Here is a 25,697-nt window from a genome sequence, read left to right on the forward strand (position 1 = left end):
TGTCTGTTGCTCATTAAATCTTGCAATTCAAACCCTAAAACTGGAGTAACTTCTCAAATGATTGTCCTTTCTCACCTACTGCTTAGGATGAGTGGCCAAGGCCAGCCAGCATTAGATCTGGGTTAATCCTTCTTTTCACCTACCAGTAAAATTCTGAGGTTTTTCTGATGTTTGAAATGGAAACTTAAGACATTAAAATTGGTGCATTTTGGATGACATTTTGGATTGGGGCTTTCCACAGCTGATGACAGTAGGGAAAAAAAATCTGAAGGAAACTACCTTAACAGACCCTAGATTTTGGCGTAGCTGTTCACCAGAAGAGAGTGTGTGTTTGTGTGTGTGTGTGTGTGTGTGTGTGTGCGCGCGCGCGCGCGTGCGTGCATATCTTTTCGCTACTGGCCTTTGTTTTTGTTTGTATAGTTGCCCTCTCAGCAGAGGCAATGAATGGAAAATTCTCCCTAAGGTCAGCGTTTTATTTATTTATTTCAGTGGTACTGGGGATTGAACCCAGGGACGCTCTGCCACTAAATTGCATCCCCAGTCCTTTTTTATTTATTTATTTTTTAATGAGACAGGGGCTCCTTAAATTAATTGCCAAGGCTGGCCTCGAACTTGCAATTTGCTTTAACAGACCTTAAATCTTGACATAATTATTCACCAGAAATGAAATGTGGGAGGTGTTTTGACTATATTTTTCTGCTTCCCTTTTTGTTCGTGTAAACTGCTCTCTAAGCAGAGGCAGTGAATGCAGAATTTTCCTGAAGGTCTGCGTGTCCTCCCCCCCCCACCGCGCACCCCGCCCTTTGGGTGGCACTAGGAATTGAACCTACAGGCGCTCAACAGCTGAGCCAAATCCCAGGACTTTTTTTTTTTTTTCCCGATCTTTGTTTTGAGACAGGGTCCCGCTAAATTGCTGAGGCTGGCCTCGAACTTGCTTCAGTCTCCCGAATCGCTGAAATGATAAGCGAACGCCGCGGTGCCCAGCAAGGTCAGCGTTGAATGAATTGCCTTACTCCGGCTACTATAGTATTACGTATTACAACTCTTAGGATATACAGCATCGATTCTACTATTAAATTGCCTGGAGCATGCCAGCACGTCAGACTCCGCGTTCCAGGGACCGCCTCAGTCACTGGATAGAGTGGGAGGCTCGTTTTGCAGCTTACTATCTGTGAGAGGCAGCCGGAGGCGCGGGACCTACGGAGGACTGGATTGGGTCTGGTCCCTGTCTATCACTGGAAAGCTCTTTGCGGCGACTGTTTTGCAGTAAGATTTGGGAGCTGAGCCCCGCCTCTGGAAAGCAGGAGTGAAGGGGCGGTGCGCGGGAAATGCTCTTTGAATTTCTCTCCTCATTGGTTGGCTGCCGAATCAGTCATACCCTGTACTGCTTCTGTTGGCGGGAAGGCTCCAGGCAGGTAGTGCGGACCCGGTGCTGTTCCTGGGCGCCTGACGTCCCAGACGTTTGTTGTTGGGGTTTTGGTCTTATTAACTATTCATTAGGTACTTGAAAGGGCTGCAGCGATTGGTGGCTGCAAGGCCTGGTCGATTGTGTCTTAGCTAGAGATACGTGTCACTCTCTGCGCGGCGGGAGAGGCTTCGCATAAATTATCCCGATGAGGTGGGGGCGGGGCCACGCATAGATTAGTCAAATGAACCGGGGAGGGAGGGCAGCCGGCTGCGAATTAGCCTAAGTTATTAAAGATGGCGGCGGAGCGGAGTCGCTCCCCGATGGACTCGCCGGTGCCGGCCTCTATGTTTGCCCCCGAGCCCAGCTCCCCGGGGGCGGTCAGGGCCGCGGCGGTCGCCGCCCGCCTCCACGGCGGCTTCGAGTCGGACTGCAGCGAGGACGGCGAGGCGCTCAACGGTGAGCCGGAGCTGGACCTCACCAGCAAGGTAGGCCCGGGCGGCGGCGGCGGGCGCTGAGGGGACCCTGGAGGGCCGAGCCGTCTCCGAGGCGACGACGGGCAGCCGGCCGTCCAGTCGCGGGGCGGCAGGGACGCGGGGAGGGGCCGGAACCCGCCACCTGCCGGTCCCCGGGAAGTGCGCGGGCCGGGGCCATTCCCGGTCCCTGGAAGCCGCCTCGGTTCCCCGGTTGCGCGGACCTGGCCTCCCGCGCTCGGGGCTCCCGCCGAGATCGCAGCCCCCGGCTCCGCCACGTGGAACGCGGTGCCCCGATGCCCCGACGCCTGAAGCGCTCTGCGCTACGCGGGTCCCCGTGCGGCGCCGCCAACCCCTCTTCTCGCACCTGGGAGGGGACCCCGAACCCAGGGTGGCCCCCTCCCCGGAACGTCCAGGACGTTGAGGGTCCAGGTGGCTCGGGCAGGGGGCGGGGTGCGCAGACAGGTAGCCCGAGGGGAGGCAGGGGTGGCCCCTGCTCCCTTCCTGGTCTCGCTCCTTTCCTGGTCTCGGTAGAGGAAACAGAAAGTAGCCGCTCAGGCAGGGAGAGGAATATCCACTTTCGAGTCCACCCAAAACAAAATGGAAAGATGGGCATGACCCAGAATCTCGCCATCTGGGAGTGGATCCTCATCTTGTATGAGTGGAATAATGGAGGGCGTTTTAGATAGTGTTTTCTGAGTTGTTGAGAAGATAGGCAGGAATTAAGGGCTCACCATCTGCTTAGCATTGTGGAAAATAAAGTGTTAGATGTGACTGTTGTTTCTAAGGTGCTTAGCATCGCTAAAAGAATGCCAACTTGGGAATCAAACGGGGCTGGCTTCCCTTTCCTGCTCTGCCATTGGAAAGGCCCTGTGACCTTGGGAGAGTTTCTTAACCTCTCCGTGTTGTGGCTACCTCATCTTAAGAAAGTACAGATACACTGCAAAAATTTAAAGTGTATGTTAAGATGTCTAGTATAGTGTTGGATCCATACTAGAGACTCAGTGATTGTGTTCCATAATTCCCTGTGCAGCTTAAATAGCAGCTGATGGAAGATAGAACACCAACACACTTCCTACTGGTTGTAGGATAGTTACAGTAGAGATTTTTATCAATCTTTGAAAATGTTTGTGACTTTGGCATAGCTTACAGTGGCAAAAGTGCTTGAAACTTGGCCCTAAACTAGAGAGAACTTTCCCTTCAGCCCAAAGAAGCAATTTTTCAACTGTTCCTTCTTCTTCTAGTCTCAGTTGAGCACTTGGAAACCAGCTAGTTTTTGTTTGTTACAGTAGTCCCCTATGGTATCTCTAATGCCATAATGAGGGTGTCCAAGCTCTGGGAGAGAGAGAGAGAATGTATCAGGCAGTGTGACCCAGGTACCATTCAGGTTCCGATTACAACCTCTGATGAGTCAACTCAGGAAGTTGTAAGATAGGCACCTGACTCAAAACTGGACAAGTTGGGTGTCATTAGACAGTCAAGGTGCTGAAGAAACCTGAAAACACAGTAGGAAGTTGCCAAGAAGATATTACCTTATTTCCTGACCAGCTTATTTAAAGTTCATGGTTAGGGAAGTGTCACTTCATTACTGAAGTAGCTGGGGAAAGTCTCATGATTTTGAAGTTGAAAAGCTATATGTATGTAAATATTGATGATATTGAAAAGAAAAAAAACAATGTGGAGGAGAAAAGGGTTGGGTTGAATAGATTTGAGTCCTGAAAAGATGACACTAGACATCTATTTCATTACTACAATTGACTATGAAGATTTAAGGCTCTAAGAGTTTACAAAGGGAGAAACAATTAGTGAACAGTGGTGGCTGAGTTTCCTGCAAGTTTTTTTTTTTTTTTTTATAGAAATGACCAAGTGGAGAAAACTTTGTTATGACCATTTATTGAGCTGTGAACTAGATGCTTTACATGTTATTATATTTGGTCTTTACAGTGGTCTTAAGATACAAGGTAGTATTATTTCTATTTTACAGATTGAAAAAACTGAGATTCAGAGAGGTTAAATTCTTTGTCCAAGGTCACACAGGAATGGTTTCTGAATCAAGTCTGACATGTCTATTGATGAATGGCCTCCCCAAATAAGAGTTGATACTTTAATGTTACTGACAGAAATTTGCACAGTGGTGGTGCTGATACTCACCTTAGTGTTAGGGGTGTTCTGTTGATGAAAATGAGTATCGTAAGCAATTTTCACTGTTGTTTCCCAAATAATCAAGATATCTAAGATACGACAAGGTGGACAGAATTATTTTGCCATTTTGGGAGTCATTGGCCTCTGGGTGGAGGGCATGGCAGTATGAGATCTCTGTCCTTGATTTCCGGATGCAAACTGCAGGTAGGAGGCTGGCATCTAGGTGTAGAGCACTGTATCCAGGATGGGCCTGGATACATTATTAAGGGACCCAACTCTCAGTTGGTTGGGTCCTGCCACTCCTGGGGAGCAGCAGGAGGCGGGTGCCATGCCTTCTGTACAGTTTCTGATGGTTCCAAGCTGTGGCTCAGAGTCATTGTAGTACATCATCTGGGTCATATAATGCTATCCAAGGAGACAGGGCATGTGGGGAGTGTGTAGCTATTTTCGATTAGGATACTGTGGGGTTCAGTCAGGGTCTTTGGTTAGGCTGTTTGTCGATGGGCTTTGGCTGTGGTGCTCTCTAGCAAGTGTGGTCCTAAGGCTGTTGGTTTCTCTTCTAGCTGGTTCTAGTGAGCCCTACATCAGAGCAGTATGACAGCCTACTTCGGCAGATGTGGGAGAGGATGGACGAGGGATGCGGAGAGACCATATATGTCATTGGGCAGGGATCAGGTGAGCAGTTTTCCTTTCATTTATTTTCAACAATTATTTAGAGCACATTTTCCCTCTTTGTTAACTGCTCATGTGTCTTGGTTGCATTGATGCTTTAGTAGCTGCAAAACTTTTAGGAGGGCAATTCCCACTTTAGTGGTCACATCGTACTTGGCTCTAAAGATTCCCTTTCCAAGCGTTCTACAGATGCTTCCTTTGTACCTCAGTACTCCCACTTGCATAAGAGAAAATAAAACACAAAGCAAGGAAACTTCTGGTCTAAGGTAGTGGAGCAAGTCATGGTTAGGTCTAGAATTAAGCCTGTCTGGGGCAGCATCAGATCTTCCCCCTCCAAACCCTGTATGTGGATCCCATTGCTATCCATTTCCTGCTAAGCTGAGAACCTCTGTGATTCTTCTTGATGTCAGTGAGGAAATGCCTAATATTCCCTGCCTTGGCCTAGAACACTGACCATTCAGTTTTGATAGCTATAATAACAGAGGTCCCTTCTCTCCCCACTAGATCCTGTCAGACAGTAAACTTGTGATTCATTCTGGTTATTGTCCTTCAACCTGCTTATTCATTGAAACGAGGTCTCTGTTTTGGAGGAAGTCAGCCCCCATTACAGAATTCCAGATTGTATTGTGGGTTTTTATTTTCCTGGTCACTCCCAGTTTATACCCTCAATACAAGGCCTTCTTACCTTCATCTTCACTATGACATCTTTCCTGAAATGACAGCTGCTGTTTTTGAGGATTATGAATTCAACCTGTACCAGCACTTGTCTCTGTTAATCTGCAGGATGCCCAGAATGGGCCTGGATACATTATTAAGGGAACAGTTCCCTTGACTCAATGTAGGCTTTTAAAGGCAGGTGATAATTTTTTTATAGGCTCTAAGAGTTTACAAAGGGAGAAACAATTAGTGAACAGTGGTGGCTGAGTTTCCTGCAAGTTTTTTTTTTTTTTAGAAATGACCAAGTGGAGAAAACTTTGTTATGACCATTTATTGAGCTGTGAACTAGATGAGATCTCAAAATCATTCTTTAACTATTTGACTTATCTATCAAATATCTTCTAAGGCTTGATACTGTTACAAAACTCTTGGATACTTAAAATCTGTTCCCCGGGTTGGGGATGTAGCTTAGTGCTAGAGTGCTTGCTTAGCTTGTGCAAGTACCTGGGCTTGATCCCCAGAACTGCAGAGGAAAAAAACCAAAAATCTTGTTCCTGCCCCAAGGAACAAAGATGGTATGTACACAAATACCTTTGGTATAAAGCAGTGTTCTGAAATGCTACAAGAGTGACTAAAAGAAAAATTTGATCTCCAAATACTGCTGTGCCTTATTTTGAAACGTCTCTCCTATCTTTCCTTTCCATTTTTTACTGCCACCTCCCCAGTTGTGGGTCTTATCACCTGAAAGGAGGCATGGTCAGAAAGATAGGCAACCAACAGGATGCATATCAAGAGATGGAGGGAGTTGGACAGCGTTGTCTAATTGTACGTAGGCAGCTGATCGTGCCAGGTTCAGAAAAGGCCATTTAACTTGGTGACTAAGAAATCATTGATAGCCTTTTGAAAGCTTGTCAGATGCACATCTGACCTGCTTCAGTAAGATGAACTACTCAAAAGATCACTTCATGCTTATGAAATTTCAGAAACCACACAAAGGTCAATTTGACAAGTGTTGGGATTGGTCTTCAAAGACCTAGATTCTTAAGACCCCCTCTTTCCTCTTGTCCTTTAATGTGGACTCTGAATTTCACCAGGCCTTGACAGTTCACAATTAAGTAACCCTCCCATGGCAAAGCGTGAGAAGATGTCAAACAATCATCAGCCCGAGCATCATCCTTGCATCGATCAATTGGATGCTATTAGATTCATAGTGACTCCTTCCTCCTGGAATTCTTTAGAGGCAGAAGGAGTTAGAACTAGTTAAACAAGTTGAACATTAGAGGAGTAAGCCAGATGCATGGCCTCCAGGCGTCGGTCGGCTTCATCATTTCTTCTTGGGTGTCCTAGGTGCTTCACCTGTTTATCACATCCGTCATCTGTTAAGTGGGGGTAATGACACCTTCCCTACCCAACCTCCAAGAAATTTTGTATGGATAGATTAGACATTAAAAAATTCTAATGAAGCTGGGCGTAGGTGACGCCTGTAATCCTAACCACTCAGGAGGCCAAGGCACAGGATTGCAAGTTCAAGGCCAGCCTTGGCAATTTAGCAAGACCTTGTGTCAAAATTTAAAAAGGGCTAGGTGGGGTGGCATACACCTGTAATCCCAATGACTTGGGAGGCTGAGACAGGAGAATTATGAGTTCAAAGCCAGCATTACCAATGACGAGCCGCTAAGTAACTCAGTAAGACCCTGTCTCTAAATAAAATACAGAATAGGGCTGGGGATGTGGCTCAGTGGTAGAGATTCCCTTGGGTTCAATCCAGTATATACCTGCCAAAAAAAAAAAAAAAAAGAAAGAAAGAAAAAATTTCTAATCGAGTCTGGGTTCTCTTAAAATATGAAGAATAGTTTTCCTTCTCTTAAAATATGAATAATAATAAAACCTATCACGTGGTGAAATAGTGAGGATTAAATGAGAATAATTATTAGTAGTTGCAGTAGTAATATTTTCAAGATCCTATGCTATTGATTGACTATGAGATTTCTTTCAAAAACAACTTTGTGGAGCAGGGCTTGTAGCTCAGTGGTAGAGAACTCTTCTAGCTTGTGCAAGGCCCTAGGTTCGATTGGCATTGCAAGAAACAAACAAAAAAAAACTTATTTGCTTATCAGATACTAAGTCTGACAAAAGAGCCTTGTGCTGTATTGAGAATACAAGGGATATAGACGTGTTGTAGGTGTTCGTGGGGAGTCTGGAAAGGCCACACAGAGGAGCTGCCCCTTGAGAATGAGCAGGAATTGTCCAGGTAAAGGGAAGAGTGACAAGTGGGCAAAGGCACCACATGCCCTGAGGCCTGGAGGCACCAGAGACCACTGTTCAGTGGACCAGAAATAATCTAGTGAGGTTGGAGTCAATGGTGTGAGGTCAGGAGGGGAGGCCACACAGGTAGGCAGGGCCCAGTCCTGAGGATTCTTGAATGCCATGCCATAGAGGTTACTCTCCCAAAAGTCTGGAAAGCACTGCAGCACATTGAGCAGAAGAATGCTTATAGGAAAGGTCAATAAGCTGGCAGGACAGAAATCTGATTAGGGTCGGGCATGGCTGAGTAAGTGGCCTTTAGTAATTGGTCCTCTGTGGCTTTTCTCCTTGGCCTTTGTCTCCACTCCAGGGTGGGGAATGTGATGCATGATGGAGAGTAGTAATGTGACCTACTGAAAGCCCTGATGGACAAGGTGACATTGGTGGTGGTTCCTGGTATAAAGCAGGACCTGAAAGCACTACTATTAATTATATGGAGGCAGGGAAAACTGGATAGAATTGGAGTCCAATGAGAATGGCAGAGTTCAGCAGCCTCCCCTTAGTAACACTTGCTCCAAGCCCTTCTCTAACCCAGAAGGGGTTCTGGGCTCACTTGCCCATGCATTTAGAAACTCTTTGTCACAGCTGTGCTCTCTTGGTTTATTCATTTTACATTTTACAGACATTTGAAGACTTGACAAATGTTTGTAAAATGTAAAATGAATACCGCTTGTGGGGCATCAGAGAATGGTTGAGATGTGATCCCCATCCTTAAGATGCATGGGGAGGGGAAGGTGTGTCTTAAGACAGCACTGCACAGGGTAGTACACGGCAAATGCTATAGAGAAGACAGCTGTTTGTGGGGCCTCTGAGTAGACTGGTTCAAATCTTGCAAAAGGAGGTGTACTGATTTAACTGTCTGGGAAAGAAAATCCACGAGCAAAGACATAGAGCTGGACACACGGGAACCCATGAGAACTGGTGACTGGGCCACTTGCACTGGGACAGAGCTTGCAGGGTAGACAGAGGAGGGGGTATAAAATAAGTTGGGGAGGCTCTTAGGGAATTAGGATGAAATGCTGCTGGGTCTGGAAAGCCAGAGATTTTAATCTGGAAGTGACAATCTCAGAGCTGTGGGTTTATTTAGCTTAAATGTGTGGGTCTATGCAGGATGGACGGAAGGAATAGAGTCCCAATTTGCTAAGATCAGTTGGAGTGTATTGTGGTGATTTGGGTAAAATAAGGGCTGGAATCAGGCTGGTGGCAGTGGATTGGCCAAAGGGTAAGCAGAGGATGAAAGGCAAGATAAAGAACTTGGATCAACTGGCCTGGACCCATGAGTGTTAAACTTGGCTGACTGGAAGGATGGTATTGTCATCATTAGAACAGGGAAAGCGGGGGTGGGGGATGGGGTGGGAGGGTGATGTTACAGCCTATAATCCCAGCAACTCGGGAGGCTGAGGCAGGAGGATCACAAGTTCAAGGACAGCCTCAGCCACTTAGCAACTTAGTGAGACCATGTCTCAAAATTTACAAAAATTTAAAAAGGACTGGCAGTGTAGTTTACTGGTTAAAACATTCTTGGGTTCAATCCCAGTAGCAAAAAAAAGAAAAAAAAAGGAGCAGGGGCTGGCGATGTGGCTCAAGCGGTAGCGCGCTCGTCTAGCGTGCGTGCGGCCCGGGTTCGATCCTCAGTACCACATACAAACGAAGATGTTGTGTCCGCCGAGAACTAAGAATAAATAAATGTTAAAATTCTCTCTCTCTCTGTCCCCTTCTCTCTCACTCTCTCTTTAAAAAAAAAAAAAAAAGTCCTAGTTTAAAAAAAAAAAAGGAGCAAAAATACTTACTTCCTGGGTCTATAATGAAGACCCCGAGCTTTATGAATGCTGATTATTTTATTGTTATTTTTTAAAGTGTGATATTTGGGCTGGGGTTGTAGCCAGTAATAGAGCACTGGCCTAGCATGTATGAGACACTTGGTTCAATTCTCAGCACCACATTAAAATAAAGATATTGTGTCCATCTAAAACTAAAAATATTAAATAAATAAATAATAAAATATGATATTTGCCAGGTATAGTGAGTGGCATATGCCTGTAATTCTTGGGAGGCTAATGCAAGAAGATTGCAAGTTTGAAGCCAACCTGGGCAATTTAGTGAGACCTTTATCCTCAACATGAAAGAGCTGTGGATGTAGTTCAGTGGTAGGCCATCCTGGGATGAAGCCTCAGTCCTGCAAATAAATAAATAAAAGAGGAGGGTAGCTGGAGCTTGAGTTTGGACTTCAGACTTCTAGGAGTTATCTTCCAGACCATTGGAAATGCAGTATGGAGTTCAGGGAAGCAGCAGTGCTAGAAATGAGTGTTTCAAAGTGATAACTGAAGCCATAGAATGAGAAAAGACTGACATTCAGGGGACGGGAGCAGGGGAGAAAGGGTAGGGAGGACATCAAGAGAGGTCAGGGGATTGGCAGGCAGGGAAAGAGGGACATCCTTCCAGAAGGACAGGCAGTGAGTGCTCTAGGTGTCAAGAGAAGGTCATGGGGTATTGAAGAGCTGGAAAGCCATTGAAGACATTTGAAAACTGCAGTTCTTCAGGAAGGGTTGATTCAGAGGAAGTGGGGACAGTCAGCAAGGGGTTGACTACTATTTTCAGCTGTTTGGTGGTCAAAGGAAGAACGGGAGATGGTAGCTCAGGAGATGGACAAGGGTAAGGGAAACGGTGATTTTCCTTTTCTTAGTTTAGGGGTCAGAAGCTAGTTTGTAGGGGACAAGGGCACAGGGTGGAGGAGGGAAGGAAACAGGAGCATGCTTGGTGCAGCAAGGGTTTTTTTCAGTGGTGAAAGAGAAGCTGCCCTACTAGAGGGTTCTCAGCCATGCAACACTTGATGTGTTGGCTCTGCCCTCCCTTCTGACCAACTGAGGCAGTGATGGTGGGAATTAAAATCAACTACAGCTGTTGTCACATAGGTGCTCAGTGACAAGTGGTTGATTTGGCCTATCCCTGCTATCTGCCTCCCTTCCTCCCCCTCCCCTGTCTGTTCCAGCTGTTTGCCACACATTTAGCTCAGTAAAAAATCTATATCTACAGCGATCCTCAAATCTCTCCCGTTTCCCCATCTTCCTGTCCTCATCACTTGCCTTGATTGTTAGAATTTCTTCCTTACTATGCTCCCCTTTCTGGACCCTCACTTGCTGCCCAGGAGATCTTCTAACCTACCTTGATCTGATCATGTTACTCCCCTGCCTGACCCCCAGGTTCCCTGTGATCTGGTACAAAAGTTATTTTGTGGACATCTGCTGTATCAGCTTCTTCCTCTCATGTGTTCTGCCATCCTGTGTCCCTGTCCTGTTCCCTAACACGTAGCAACTTCCTGGTCCCTGAGTGTGCCATGACATACCATACTCCATGCTTTGCTCCTCTGGCAGAACATCCTTCCTCTTTTCTGTGTGGGCTCATTTCCCAGCGTTGGAGACCCAGCTTGGGGTTGGCACCTGCAGAGCTGCCCTCTGCTTCCTAGGCTGGGCTTGACTTCTCTCTGTCCAGCTCTTCAGCACAACACTGAAGTATCTCGCCATTAATTAATTTCCTGTCTGTTTCTCCTGCAGGCCTGTGAGCTCACTAAGGGCACATGTATTCCCAGCACCCAGCAGGAGGCTTGGCATAAATCCTAGGAGAGTCTCAGTGATTGTCTTGAATGAGTTACCTACTGCTCTGCTTGGTGGGAGAGCCCTGGGCACTGTTACACCTTAACTCTTTGTGTGCCTGAGTTTTCTCTGGGGTAGGGTACGTGTCCTCCCAGTGCCTGGCGGGGCCTTTGTTAGGTGTGCTAGACTGGCTACCTGGTTAGCAGGCTGCTTGGTCAGGACTCCCTCTCCTGCTGATGTCTGGGCTCTTGTCTCCAGATGGGTCTGAGTATGGGCTGAGTGAAGCTGACATGGAGGCCTCCTACGCCACTGTGAAGAGCATGGCGGAACAGATAGAAGCTGATGTCATCCTCCTGCGGGAGCGTCAGGAAGCTGGTGGCCGTGTGCGTGATTATCTGGTCCGAAAACGAGTAGGAGACAATGACTTCCTGGAGGTCAGGTGAGGAGGCCTCAATACAGTGCAGAGGTCCACCCTGCAAGACCTTGGGGGCTAGGACTTTGCAGAGAACAGTGATGGAGCCTGTGACACTTGATGTGTTGGCTCTGCCTATTCCCTCCTGTCCTTTCCTGAGGCAAGGAAAGAATGCCCAGGGTCATGAGAGCTCTACCTGATTTCTGTACTTCCCATCCCTAAATATTTCCATATGGGGAGAGTGGGCGGGGCCCAGCCATGCCTCCTGTAGCTGTCAGTCTGAGATGCTAGAAGCCCAAGTTGCAGGAGAGCATTTTGTGCCTCTGGTAGCTTTGGGGCTCTTCCCAGTGGTAGAAGTTTGGGGAAATAGCTGTTGAGGGAGCCCAGGACCTTCTGGTAACTTTCTACTCCCTGAATATAGCTCATGCCTATCCAGGAACAGGAAAAGCTCTGAGCCCAAGGGGCATGGGGCAAGTCTGGTCTCAGGGATCAAGTTTCTGGGCTCTGAGTTTTCTCTTCACTGATTCTCGCATGCTGTGTGGGTTTGTGTACACAGGGTAGCAGTCGTGGGCAACGTGGATGCTGGCAAAAGCACGCTCCTGGGGGTCCTGACACATGGGGAACTGGACAATGGCCGTGGCTTTGCCCGCCAGAAGCTTTTCCGCCACAAACATGAGATTGAATCTGGTCGCACCAGCAGTGTGGGCAATGACATTCTGGGTTTTGACAGTGAAGGCAATGTGGTGAACAAGCCTGACAGCCACGGTGGCAGCCTGGAGTGGACAAAGATCTGTGAGAAATCCACTAAGGTGATCACCTTCATTGACTTGGCTGGCCATGAGAAGTACCTGAAGACCACTGTGTTTGGCATGACTGGCCACTTGCCTGACTTCTGCATGCTCATGGTAAGTGTGATGTGCTCAGGAGGGGCTTCTGGGGTGCTGGGGGTCATGTGCAAGAGTTTAGAAGGCCTGTTGATTTGGGGCTCTGATGCTGGGTAAGGTTGGTAAGTTTGGCAAGCTCTATAGTCTTCTCAAGGGGTGGACCTTGATCTCCTCTATATTAGATCAGGAGGGGTCTTCTTGGTTAAGAAATGGTGTCATTTGATGTCTCTTATTTTTTAGAGGGGCCTAGGGGTCTCCTGAACTTTCTTGATTGCCTTCAGTAATGTTTTCTTCAGAGCATGGGATACTTTGAGTAGGTGTTCCGGGTGGCTCCCTCAGAGAGGGGAGGCTTAGGCAGGGTAGGGGGGGAGTGGCTCACATGAGGAGGCAGAGCAGCAGCCGGGAGGGCCTAGAAGGGAGGAGTGTGTGCCTGACACTGTGCTCACCGCCCAGTGACAGGCTTTCCTGGGCTCCCAGAGAGCTTAGTGTGGCATGATTGATTTTTGAGCAACTCATTATGTAGATTCACTGAAAAGGAGAGGGAGAAGAGGGCCCCAAGTTGAATCTTATCACCGTGCTGTGTGTATGACCCCTGAGCTTCCTCCCTGGATCGGGTGGAGGTGCTGAGGACTGCAACCTGTGCACAGCTTTGGTCTTCACAGAGGGAGTGGGAGGAATGTGTGTGAGCACATGAGCAAGCAAGGTTCCCTTTGGCAAGTCCTTCCAGAGTCCTTCCCCATTCCCAGTTCCTCAGCTGTGTGTGTTAATAAGTGTGGTAAACACAAGCATCTGCTCCTGGCAAGCTTGCTCAAGTTGTCCCACAAACACAGGTTCTCAGGCCAACTCCACAAACTGGAGAGGAGTAGAGAGGTGGAGCATGTTGTGTGAACACTAGTTGGCTCTGTGCCTGAGGTTCTTGGGATCTCAACGTGATTTCATCTCTCATTTCTTTGAACATTGCAAAGGACCATCACCAACTGTCTTGACTGGGTAAGAAAAGCTGCTAGAGGAAGAGATCCCAGTGGAAGATCCATAGAGCATATTTGAGGCAGCTGCTATTAAGGCGTATATAAAAACCAGTTTAGAATAAGCACTGGAGCCAGGCATGGTGGTGAATGCCTGTAATCCCAGCTACACAGGAGTTTGAGGGAGGATTGCAAATTCTCAAGGCCAGCGGGGCCACTTAGCAAGACCTTGACTCAAAAAATAGAAAGGGCTTGGGGTATAGAGCACCCCTAGGTTCAATGCCTACCCTCACACACACACACACACACACACACACACACACACAAAAATTACTAAGACTGGGATGTTACTCAGAGGTAAGTGCAAGACCCTGGGTTTGATGTCTAGCACCACAAAAAAACCCACATTTTTGTTTTTGTTTAAAAATTTTTTTAAAATAGCTTTTTTAAAAAAAATATATATATATTCTATTAGGGGCTGGGGATGTGGCTCAAGCGGTAGCATGCTCGCCTGGCCTGCAGGGGACACTGGGTTTGATCCTCAGCACCACATAAAAATAAAGATGTTGTGTCCACCGAAAACTAAAAAATAAATATTAAAAAATTCTCTGTCTCTCTCTTAAAAAAATTCTATTAGTTGTTGATGGACCTTTACTTATTTATATGTGGTGCTGAGAATTGAACCCAGTGCCTCACACATGCTAGGCAAGAGCTTTACCACTGAGCCACAACCCTAGCCCCCCCCCCTTTTTTTTTTTTTTTGAGAGAGAATTTTAATATTTATTTTTTAGTTTTCAGTGGACACAACATCTTTGTTTGTATGTGGTGCTGAGGATCAAACCTGGGCTGCACGCGTGCCAGGGGAGTGCGCTACCGCTTAAGCCACATCCCCAACCCCCTAGCCCCTCTTTTTAAAATTTTTGATGACTATGTAATAATTCTACAAATTTATGGAGGTATAGTAGTGTGGTGTTTCTTTTTATAGGGGGGCAGGTATCAGAGATTGAACTCAGGGGTACTTGACCACTGAGCCACATCCCCAGCCCTATTTTTATTTAGAGACAGGGACTCACTGAGTTGCTTAGTACCTCGCTGTTACTGAGGCTGGCTTTGAACTTGTGATTCTCCTGTCTCAGCCTCCTGAGCTGCTGGGATTATAGGCATACGCCACCATGCCTGGCGTAGTATGGTATTTCAATACATGTGTAAAATGTGTACCCATGAAATCAGGTAATTAGCATTTCCTTCTCCTTACCATTTCCTCCTCCTCTTTTGTGGTGCTAAGGATTAAATGCAGGGCTTTGCAGTGGTGAGGCAAACATTCCACCCCTGAGCTGTATCCCCAGCCCTCATCATTTCTTTGTTTGGAGACTTCAACTTCCTCTTTTAATTCTTCATAAAATAAAAATAAGCTTTTCTAACTAAGCTACAGAAAGACAGTGGATGGAGTTATTTTCACCCCAGATGGAATGTTCATGTCTGGCTTTTAGGCCATGTTTCAAATATTAAAACTTCTATAGAGAACAGTGAAATACTTCATAACGGTTCAATGGCAATGGTTTCTTAGGGGAAAGAAAAACACTTAAAATATATCAATAATAGAGTGATAGAATACTTCCTAATCCAGCTTGAGAAGAACAAAGTCTGAGTTGGATTGCAAAGGGGATGGGACAATCAGGAAGAAGACTTGGAAGTGTCTTGATAAAGGGGAAAGGAACAGTCAGGCCCCGTGCAGCAGTGGGTGGCGACGTCCCCTCAAGCAGGGGTATTTTACCAGGGCCTGGTAGAGAGGACACCTGGGAGTGTGCAAAGCACCAAGCAGACACATCATGGCAGCTGCTGTCCTAATTTTGTTTCAGTGAGTAAGTAATACGTTCATGTGGTACAAAAGTTAAGGGCACCAAAATGCTTATGGTGACAAGTCTCCAGGCTGGAGGTGCGGCTCAGTGGCAGAGTGCTTGCCCAGTATGTGTGAGGCTGTGAGGGGATGGGAGGAGTCTCTTCCTCCTCTCTCCACTTTCCTACCAGAAGCAACCAGTGTTTCTAGTTCTTTTGTGAACTTGCCAGAGACACTTTATATTTATATCAGCAAATATGTATATATTCTCTCCCTCTAATTTCAAACATTGAGCAAAGTTGAAAGAGCAGTAAAATGAATATTATAAACCCACCATTTAGATTCAGTAATAATTAATGTGATAGATACATATGGGTACATGTATTTTTTTTCCTTTTTTGACTTAATCATTTGAAAGTATCTTGAAGACAGTGACTCTTTACCCCAAAAACTTGAGCATATAACTTATAAAAGTATGGGTAATCTACTGTTATGTAACCAAGAAAAACAGAGGGCTGGAGATGTTAAGCCAGATCCAATTTGAGAACTGATAGCCTTCTTTGAGCCCCCGTGCCCACCCAGGGCATCTTCTGCCTTCCTTGTCCTGACAGTTTCTTTCTGCATTGGGGCAGGTGGGCAGCAATGCTGGCATTGTGGGAATGACCAAGGAGCATCTGGGCTTGGCATTGGCACTCAATGTACCTGTCTTTGTGGTAGTCACCAAAATTGACATGTGTCCTGCCAACATCCTACAAGGTAAGTGAAGTCTCCTCCAGCTGGTGGTAGCCTCTCACCAACTGTAACTCTGCTACCAGGACTTCAGCCCAGAATCTTCTGTTTCCTTATATTGTGCTGAGACCTTAACCTGAATTTCTATCAGCCCAGAACCTTTTGTTTATTCCTCCTCTATTTAGCTCTTGATCTGAGCACAGCCTAGATTTTTCCTCTCTCTGTCACTTTTGGTTCCAGTTGCAGAATTCTTTTTGTGTGTGTGTGTGTGTGGTGCTGGGGATTGAACCCATGGCCTTGTGCATGCGAGGCCAGCACTCTACCAACTAAGCTAAATCCCCAGCCCCAGATTCTTAAGGTCCCTAATCTGGCTCCTTTTTTCATAAGACCCTTGGCAGCAGGTATTGGGCTCTGCCATCAGTGCTGAATATATATGGAGGAATCTGAACAGAGGGCCTGGTGGCTTTTTACCATCAAAGTGTCCAACCAGGTTTGCAGGACGAGTTCTCTGTGCACCTTTTCCTCACATACAAATTTTAGAAAGATAAGTAGACTCTGTCTTGTTAGAAAGCCTCTTAATAATGGTCTCTGCAGAATTCTGAATGACCAGGAGATCCTTTGGTCAGATGAGATTTTTATCTAGGAAGCAGAACATTCTGGGGAGAACATTGTCTTTCTTGGGGTTTCCTGAATCACTTGTCTGTGGGATGTGGATCTTCTAAGAGACTGGAGAAATCTGCCAGGTTTTAGACTCAGTCTAGAAGAGACTCCATCTGTGCCCTTTCTACATAAGTAAAAATGTACCCACCCAAAGTTTTGATCCTTCTTTTTGCATCTTCAGGCATGTGGCACTTAACACTGGTTCATCTGTCTCTCTGTCTCCTTGCATCAGTAATGATGGACCTTTCTGCCCTGAAAGCCTGGCCAAAGAGATGGGTATATCCCTTAATTTTGTTCCATTTTACTCTTTAAGAAACTCTGAAGCTATTGCAGCGCCTGCTGAAGTCACCAGGCTGCCGGAAGATCCCTGTGCTGGTGCAGAGCAAGGATGACGTGATTGTTACTGCCTCCAACTTCAGCTCTGAGAGGTAATGGGTGGGGAGTGTGTGTGTCTGCGGGGCCATGGGGAGCAGCAGGCCTGAAATGGCAGTCTGTCCAGGCATAAGGTCTCATGGACACTTGTTATTCAGAGATGGGAGGAAACAGAAGGTTGCTGTATAGCTCCCATGGCCAGTGTGGCTCAGATTCTGAAATGTTGGCCTCAATTAGGTTGAAATCCCAGCTGAGACTTCATTGTTCTTAGCTGTGAAATGGGAACAATATTAGCTTCCTCACAGAACTCTTGTGAGTGTTGGAAGTGATGTATATGTAAGGCACTTAGCTCTGGGTCTGGCTTGGTGTATGATAGATATACAACCATTTTTATGATTGTTTTGTATTTTATTTTTTGATTATTTATTTATTTTTGCAATACTGGGGATTAGACCCAGTGTTACTCTACCTCTGAGCTATATCCTACCCCTTTTATTTTTTATTTGAGATGGGATCTTATCAGATTGCCACAGCTAGCCTCAAACTTGTGATCCTCCTGCCTTAGCCTCCCAAGTCTCTAGAATTACAGCTCCAGCCCTCCCCTTTTGATGTGGGGTACCAGGGGCTGAACTAAGGGGCACTCGACCACTGAGCCACATCCTCAGCCCTATTTTATAATTTACTTACAGACAGGGTCTCACTGAGTTGCCTAGTGCCTCGCTTTTTGCTGAGGCTGGCTTTGAACTTGTAATCTTATCTCAGCTTCCTGAGCCACTGGGATTACAGGCATACGCCACTGCCTCCAGTGTTCCAGCTCTTTTTTAAAAAATTTTATTTTGAGACAGGTTCTCACTAAGTTGCCCAGGCTGGCCTTGAATTTGTTAGCCTCCTGCCTCAACATCCTGAGGAGTTGGGATTACGCCTGCCCACCATGCCCAGCTTTCTTTTTTATACTGTTTCTCAAAAGCTCTCTAATCACAGATTGGTTTTTGGCAATTCCTCCTTAATGTATCCTTTCATTCCATAAATATGTATTGGAGCCAGGCACAGTGGTACACATGCCTTTAATCCCATCTACTCGGGAAGCTGAGGTAGGTGGGTCTTAAGCAGCTTAGTAAGAATCTGTCTCAAAATAAAAAAAGGGCTAGGGACATAGCTCAATGGTACGGGGCCCCTTGGATTTGATCCCCAGTGCCACAGGGCAAAAAAATAAAACCCTATTTATTAGATGTTTGTTCTCAGGCTCTTCATCCAGACATTAAGGATTCAGAGATGGTTGAGCGTGATCCTCAAGGCATTCAGCTTCTTGGTTGGAGATACTTTCTTGGTAACAGTGAACTTGGTTAACTCAGTCCAGAGCCTTGGGCCTTCTTGGGAGCCTTCTGTCTCCTGGCTTGGTCTATATAAAGGACCCTGAGCAGCCCGGGTTTTTTCCTTTTCCTCCAGCCTGGTGCTGTCTTCAGTGTCACCAGTTGGCCAGTAGAGGGGGCACGTTTCAGGGAACCCAGCTCCACCCCATTCATTTTGGTTTTTTCTAGTCTGTGTAGACACTATTGCAGGAGCTTTGGGGAATATGTAATTCATGATCTCAGGGAGCTTAATTTTCCCTGAATAGGAGATAGCAGCCATTTAGATGACTACGATGGGAAATTAGATGTCATCATGAATGACAGACACCAAAAGCTCTCTCAGAGCCTCGGGAAGTTGAAGAGTGTCTGTCCAGGAAGGGTTTCAAGGAGGAAGTGTTATTTGAAATGAACTCTGGAGGATGTGAAGAGTCTGGTAAATTGATAAGAGGGCAGGAACTCGGGAAGGAGGGTCAGAGTGAGCATATCTGTGGGACCAGGAAGCAGCCAGCTTTAGAAGAAGGGATGGTCCTATGGTCTGGCTGTAATATAGGATCCTGGGTGAAGTGAATCTGCAGAGGTGGCAACAAGCCTGAGCATGAAGGGCTGTGAGTGCTGGGAGAAGGTGCTTGGCTGTGTCCCCTGATGAGGGTTAGGGATTTTAAGCAAGCACATATGCTGGAGGAAGAAGAGACAGGTGTGAGGTTCCAACATGGGCCAGCAGTGGGCAGGAGGGGATAGGTTTCGGAGACAAAATAAATCAGAAAAGGCCTTGGGGCAGCAGGGGCTAGGAGTTACTAGACTGAGGGTAGAAGGGTTGAGCCTCTGGAGGCGGATGAGGCAGAGGTGGCCATTAGTCGGCAAGGCAGGAGCTGCCACCTGAGCTCTGTGTCCCTTGCTTCCTTCTCCTCCCCCTCCACTTAGGATGTGCCCGATATTCCAGATCTCCAACGTTACAGGTGAGAACCTGGATCTCCTGAAGATGTTCCTCAACCTCCTGTCCCCTCGCACCAGCTACAGGGAGGAGGAGCCTGCTGAGTTCCAGATTGATGACACATACTCTGTTCCGGTGAGCGGCCTCAGGTGGACTGGGCAGGAGGGTGGCTGGTGGGCATTTCCTCCAGGGGCATCAGGGAATGGTTCTGTGATGGGGATGAACTCACTAAGCTGGGTCTTTCCTTGGCAGGGTGTGGGGACAGTGGTGTCAGGGACAACACTGAGGGGTCTGATTAAGCTGAATGACACGCTGTTGCTGGGCCCAGATCCCCTGGGCAACTTCCTCTCCATTGCGGTCAAGTCGATTCATCGCAAGCGCATGCCTGTCAAGGAGGTGCGGGGGGGCCAGACAGCCTCCTTTGCACTGAAGAAGGTGAGTGTCGGTAGTTCCAAAATCTCCCCATGGGCTGTGTCACAGATAAGCCAGGTGCTTACCTCCCATTTCTGGTCCTCTGTCTGCTCTGCAAGGTGGGGATTACCAACCTTATTTTCATAGATGAAGAAACTGAGGCTCAGACCCCAATGACTTGCCCAAGACACAAAACCAGTAAAATCCAGAACCAGGACTTGATCCCAGGTCTGCCTGCCTCTTGGTCCTCCTGGTGCCTGAGCAGGTGCCGCAAGCTAATGATGAAGTCAGACAGGAGAGTCCCTAGGCCAGAACCTCTTCCCCTTTGGTGTTCTGACTCCTGGAATTTGGAGTGCCTGCCAGCTCTGGGGTCACTTACTTTTCCCACCAATCAAATTAACCAGAAAGATTGGCCCTTTGCCTTTTCTCTCCAGTGGTCAAGTCATGCTCACTCTCTTCCTTTCACCTAAGTGCTCGCCTGCCCTTTCTCCTTGCCTTCCTCCCAGGCTGCTAACTGAAATCTCGGCTCCTGCATGGAGCCTTTCTTGACCCGACAGAACGATGCTTAGCTTCCCATATGGCAGTAAGCCTGCCATGTGCTGTCCCCCCAGAAGGTGATGATGGGCAGGGCTGGGTGGGTGATTCTATACTTAGACTCCTGATTCTCTAAGACTGGGGACTAGAACCCGAGCCCCCATCATTCCTAAGATCTGCGGTTCTTCCTTTCTTTCAGATCAAGCGCTCATCCATCCGGAAGGGCATGGTGATGGTTTCCCCACGCTTGAATCCCCAAGCCTCCTGGGAATTTGAGGCCGAGATTCTTGTACTTCACCATCCTACTACGATTAGCCCACGCTACCAGGCCATGGGTAGGTGTCTAATGCTCTGCCAGCCTAGGAGGCCCCACTCCAGCTCCCCACAAGGGGTGTTCTGCTGACCCAGGCCCCATTATTACATCTCTAACAGGTTTCCATCCTGTCCTAAGAAGCCATTCCCTTAATCCTACCTTTGAGCCACCTACCTCATTTATCAGGTCCTGCAGAGGCTCACTTCAGTCCTCAGAGGCTCACTGAAGTCCCCTCCATGGGGACTTGGGGGCTTCCAGACCTGTCTGTGAGGATTTTATGTTCCTCCCTAAATGCATGACTGCTGAGTGCTGCTGCTGTGCCCAGTGGTGTTGCTGAGGTGCTAGGACCACAGAGGCACCAGCGAGGGCCCATCCCTCCAGGCGCTCACAGTCGTAGAATCCCAGGAGCTTGGGGCCCCTGGCTGTGCGGGCCTAGGTGGGGGCAGGTGGTCTAACCACAGGGAAGGTGAGAAGAGTGTGGGTGAGGGAGGCGGAGCTGACCTCTAGCCTGCCCTGGTGCACTCAGCTTCCAGGCACCCGATGCCCTTGACTCAGCCCCACCCCGAATGCTGAACTCAGGTGTGTCTCATGCCTTCGCTTACTGCCTCCCTGTCCTGAGGCCCCAGGGTGCCTCCAACCTGTCCTGACCTCCTGGCTCCCTTGGCAGTGCACTGTGGGAGCATCAGGCAGACAGCCACCATACTGAGCATGGACAAGGACTGCCTGCGCACTGGGGACAAGGCCACTGTCCACTTCCGCTTCATTAAGACTCCTGAGTACCTACACATAGACCAGCGGCTGGTGTTCCGGGAAGGCCGTACCAAGGCCGTGGGCACCATCACCAAGGTACGCCTGAGGCAGACCTGCCACTCCAGCTTAGTGATCGTGAGCACCACAAGATCCCTTTTTTTTTTTTTTGGACACAATACTTTTGTTTTTACTTATTTATTTTTATATGGTGCTGAGGATCAAACCCAGGGCCTCGCACGCGCTAGGTGAGCGCTCTACAGCTGATTCACAGCCCCAGCCCCCACAGGATCCTTTTAAGAACCCTGGGGGTGCCCAGGGTTCTCGCTCCCATAGGAGGTGTCCCTGGCTTCCCATCCCAGGCTTTGGTGATGACATTGGAAAAGAGGAGCTGGCCTTGGGGCATGATGTTCTCCTGTGGGCAGCAGTGGGCAGAGTATCTCTTGGCCTGGTTGGGGCTATACCTGAGGGACGAGGGCAGCAAGTCCTATTGGAGTGAGTGCTGAACAGCTCAGGGTACATGGGTGTGCAGTCCCTTGGGGCAGGAGCTGTTCGTGTGTCTCAGAGCCCACCTTTTGCCCTCTGCAGACCTTACCCATGGCCATGGACATTTGATGAAGAGTTTGACCCCTGTTTATTCAGAGGAAGAAGTGGTCTCCACAAATCCAAGATCTTGGAATCAGCCACAGACTAGCCCTTCCTCCCAAATGGCGTTCCTCAGGCCCTCCATGGGGACTTTGGGGCTTCTTTTCCTTAAAGGCCTGCTTGCCTCTGGGGCTATCTGAGAGTTTGGCAGAGACTACAGCATACATGTAGTACTCTCTGGGACTTAGTAGGCTTCTTCCCTGCTATTTTTGAGATTGAACTTGGCCACAGGGGAAGCTTCTGGGTCAGGGTGGTAGCTTTTACGATTTCTGATACGCTGCAAATATTTCCAGCTGATAAGGAATCCACTTGGCCTCTTTGGGAGGCTTGAAGTTAAAACTTGGCCCAGAGCAGACTGACCAGGCTAGATTCCAGCCAAGGAGCTGATTCAGTACAAGGTGGCAAAGAGGTTCAGGAAGTTCTCTGCAGGAATGACAGCTGGACTGGGAGCTTTCTGGGTACACAGAGGCAGGAGATGACGTGACAGTCCTGAGGTCATAGTAGTCCATAGTAGAATAAGGATAGGAAGATCTGTCGACTCCACCTCCTGGCATGGTCCTTCTATCATCTGCCTTGTTTGGGACCAGCCAAGCTAGCCAAGCCATGAGAAGTCCCTTAGAATGGAGCAGGGACAGGGACATGGGGCAGGCTGCTAAACTTATGCTGCCCTTCAGCTCTGGCCTCACCCTCATTCCCACGTCTCTCACAGCTCCTCCAGACCACCAACAACTCGCCAATGAACTCCAAGCCCCAGCAGATTAAAATGCAGTCAACAAAAAAAGGACCTCTGACCAAACGAGAAGAAGGGGGCCCATCTGGTGGGCTGGCAGTAGGGGCAGCCCTGCCTGGAGATGAGGCTTCCTCTCTAGCCACAGGGCAGCCAGCCGCAGCCAGCAGTCTCCAGCCACAGGTGAGCGGGCCTCTTGTGGCCTTGGGCAGGGTGGCAGGAAAGGGTGTGGCTGATTGGGTAGAGGGGGACCACAGGAGAGCCCATGCACGGAGAGGAGCACTTCCACAGCTCCTGGCATGTGGGTAACATCAAAGTTGTTTTCCAAACTGAGAGACATGGCTGGCCCACAGAAAGCCAATTTAATTGGTCCTGACTAGCATTTGGTTTTAATGAAATAGAGTGGACCGAGGGCAGGGTTTAGGTTCATTGTAAGAGTGAATATTACTTGTGTGGGTGATGTGTGTGTACAGCAGTCCAGCAAGTTTGAGGAATGCTGCCTTGGAGGTCCTCCTTTGTCCCTTGCCAGAGTGAGGGGAGGTGGCCTTGGATGTTCTGTGTAGCAGGTGCTGGCACCTGCTTGTGGCTGCCTCTTCAGAAGCTGTGTGTGCCGCCAGGACAGGCACCCTTGTGCACCTCTCTAGTGTCTTTCTCCTCTGACCGGCAGAGGAGGCTTCTCCTGGGTCTTTGTGCCCCCCATGCTTTCACACTCCCAGCTCCTCATTGAGCCTCTCTTATTCCTTCTTTTCTGTCCCTGTCCACCTGTCACCACCTCAGCAGTGGTAAATGTCCACTCGTGTTTGACTGTTTCTCTAAATAGCTCCATTTTACAGACAGGAGGTCCTGTGCATGGTCACCTCATAAACTCCTGGCTAGGCTGGGGCTAGGCTCCGTGGCCTGCCCACTGCCCCTCTGCTGCCCTGTTCCTGAGGGACCAGTGCTTCTCAAATTCTTCTTCTCTCTTTCAGCCCAAGCCCGGCAGTGGGGGTCGGCGACGAGGGGGCCAGCGCCACAAGGTGAAGTCCCAGGGGGCCTGTGTGACTCCTGCCAGCGGCTGCTGAATTTTCCCTGGCTCATTCCTACCACCCAGGGATTCTCACTCTCTGGCCACTGCTCACCAGCTGGGCACAGCAGCTCTGATCGCTACCCGCCCACCCCAGGCCCCAGCCAGAGCCTCCTCGCTGCCCACCCCTGTTTTCCAGGGGGTTGTAATTTATAAGCTGAGGAAGGCGGCCAGGCTTCCTGAGGACTGACCGTCTCCTGCCCCTCCTTGCCTCCTTCCTCACTCATGCGTCTTTTGTACATCTGGCCCTTAGTTTTTATTCTTTTTATTATATCTCTCTCTCAGTGATTGTGTGTGTGTGTGTGAGTGTGCGTGTGTGTGTTTTGCAGGAGTGGGGCCCACCAGGGCCCTGTCAGTCTCTCCCCTTTTCTCCTCCGTGGCTGGCCACCAGCCTCCAGGAGCTGGCTGCCTGACTAACCATCTGCCCCTCCATCCACGTGTCTGTCTTGGTGAGAGCCTCAGAGCCTTTAGGGGATGGCAGGAGTCACAGAGCCACTGCAGCCTCAGCTCACTGCTCCTCTGGGCACTGGCAGCCTCTCCACCAGACTGACCTCAGGGCAGGGGCTTCTGGGATTTGGTGTCTTCCATTGCCAGAGCAGGGCATCCTCAATCCTGGGGATTTTAATAGGGAGAAAGTAGTGGTTTCCCTTTTCTGTCCCTTTTTTTCCCCTTAAGCCCTCAAACAGGTAATGACAAAAACTCTTCAGTCATACCTGTGACGTGTGGAAGGAATGGCGACTGGACTGTAGGACTCTCCCCTAACTCTGGCCCTTGCCGTGGATCCAAAGACCTGGTGGCTTCCCCTTGGAGACAATCCTGTGCTTGCCTGGGCTGGCCCGGCTGTTCCTGGCTTTTGCCAGTCTGCCCAGTCTGGAGGGTCTCTTGCCCACGAGCCACCTCCTGCTTGGACTTTGGCCTTTGGGCACTGGTACAAGGCTGGGTCTGGACCTGCTCAGGATCCCATTTTCTAGCGCCGCCTGTTGTTGGGGAAAGGGGCATTGCTGTAAGTGGGACTAGGACTGGAACTCCCCCGTCCCGCCATGTCTACCCAGCAGGGCAGCTCCTGGAGCACAGCAGTGAAGGGCTTGAGCCCCAGGGTTTGAACCCCAGTTAGGGCACAGGGAGGGCATGTGGGGCAGTGAGAAGGACTGTCAGGCCCAGCACAGAGCATTTAGCCCTCGCGAAGCATTGGGAAGTAAGGCTGCCCAGACCAGACAGTGACATGGCCCCATCCTGCCAGGACTGAGCTGTTCTATAGCCTTTCATTTAGGGTAAGAGGGACAAGGGGTCTTTTCTAGCCAGGGCAGACACCCAGTGGGCTAGGTCCTTCAGCCTTGCCTCTTTCCTGTCCCCAGCCCTCTCCTGTCCTTTCCTCCCTCCTAGCTGTTTCTAGTTACCACTGCCCCATGGCCCTGGACTGACCAGACCAGCATTCACAATAAAAGTTTGTTCCAACTTGACAGTGTCCTGTTCCAACTTGACAGTGTCCTGTTCCCTGTCTGGCCCTTGTGTGGAGATGCTGCCACAGGGACACTGTGGATCTGCCTGCTCCTCAGTGCCTGGTAGCAGCCCAGCAGGGCTGGCCACCAAGAACCCTGCTTCCCTCCAGGCAGGTGAGGCTCCTTAGCCAACTCTGTCACACGGGACGTTTCTACCCTTGTTTTGTTTCCTCATCTGCAAGCAGCAGATCTTGCATCAGGGGCTGTGTGGGTTGAATGCATGCGTGAGGCCCGGCGCCTTGGGCAGCTGGAGAGAAGCATGGTACTTGGGTGTCTGCTGAGTGGCCAGGACTGCCAGGTGGGTTCACATGCACATGGCCGTGGACATACACGGCTACCGTCTCTGAGGTAGGCATTGTTAGCTCTGGTTTCCTAG

At 48.8% G+C, this 25,697-nt stretch overlaps 1 protein-coding gene across 3 annotated transcripts; it reads left to right on the forward strand.

Annotated features, from left to right (window-relative positions):
• The first annotated feature begins 1,593 nt into the window (after window positions 1–1,593).
• On the forward strand, window positions 1,594–25,282 carry GTPBP1 (GTP binding protein 1). 3 transcript variants are annotated; one of them, XM_081309550.1, is made up of 12 exons: window positions 1,597–1,893; window positions 4,584–4,695; window positions 11,502–11,682; window positions 12,386–12,560; window positions 15,974–16,097; window positions 17,044–17,158; window positions 19,373–19,517; window positions 19,635–19,817; window positions 20,527–20,662; window positions 21,308–21,486; window positions 22,742–22,942; window positions 23,728–25,282. In XM_081309550.1, the coding sequence occupies exons 1-12, from the start codon at window positions 1,702–1,704 to the stop codon at window positions 23,818–23,820; spliced, it is 1,836 nt and encodes a 611-aa protein (XP_081165676.1). In that variant the 5' UTR covers window positions 1,597–1,701; the 3' UTR covers window positions 23,821–25,282. The 3 variants fall into 3 exon arrangements, with proteins under 3 accessions (XP_081165677.1, XP_081165676.1, XP_081165675.1); XM_081309549.1 differs by having other exon boundaries at window positions 1,602–1,893; window positions 12,212–12,560; XM_081309551.1 differs by lacking the exons at window positions 22,742–22,942; window positions 23,728–25,282 and adding an exon at window positions 21,976–22,729 and having other exon boundaries at window positions 1,594–1,893; window positions 12,212–12,560.
• Window positions 25,283–25,697: the final 415 nt, after the last annotated feature.

The sequence above is a fragment of the Spermophilus citellus genome (genome assembly GCF_964194105.1).
Source record: "Spermophilus citellus genome assembly, chromosome: 10".
Classification (NCBI taxonomy): Eukaryota; Metazoa; Chordata; class Mammalia; order Rodentia; family Sciuridae; genus Spermophilus; species Spermophilus citellus.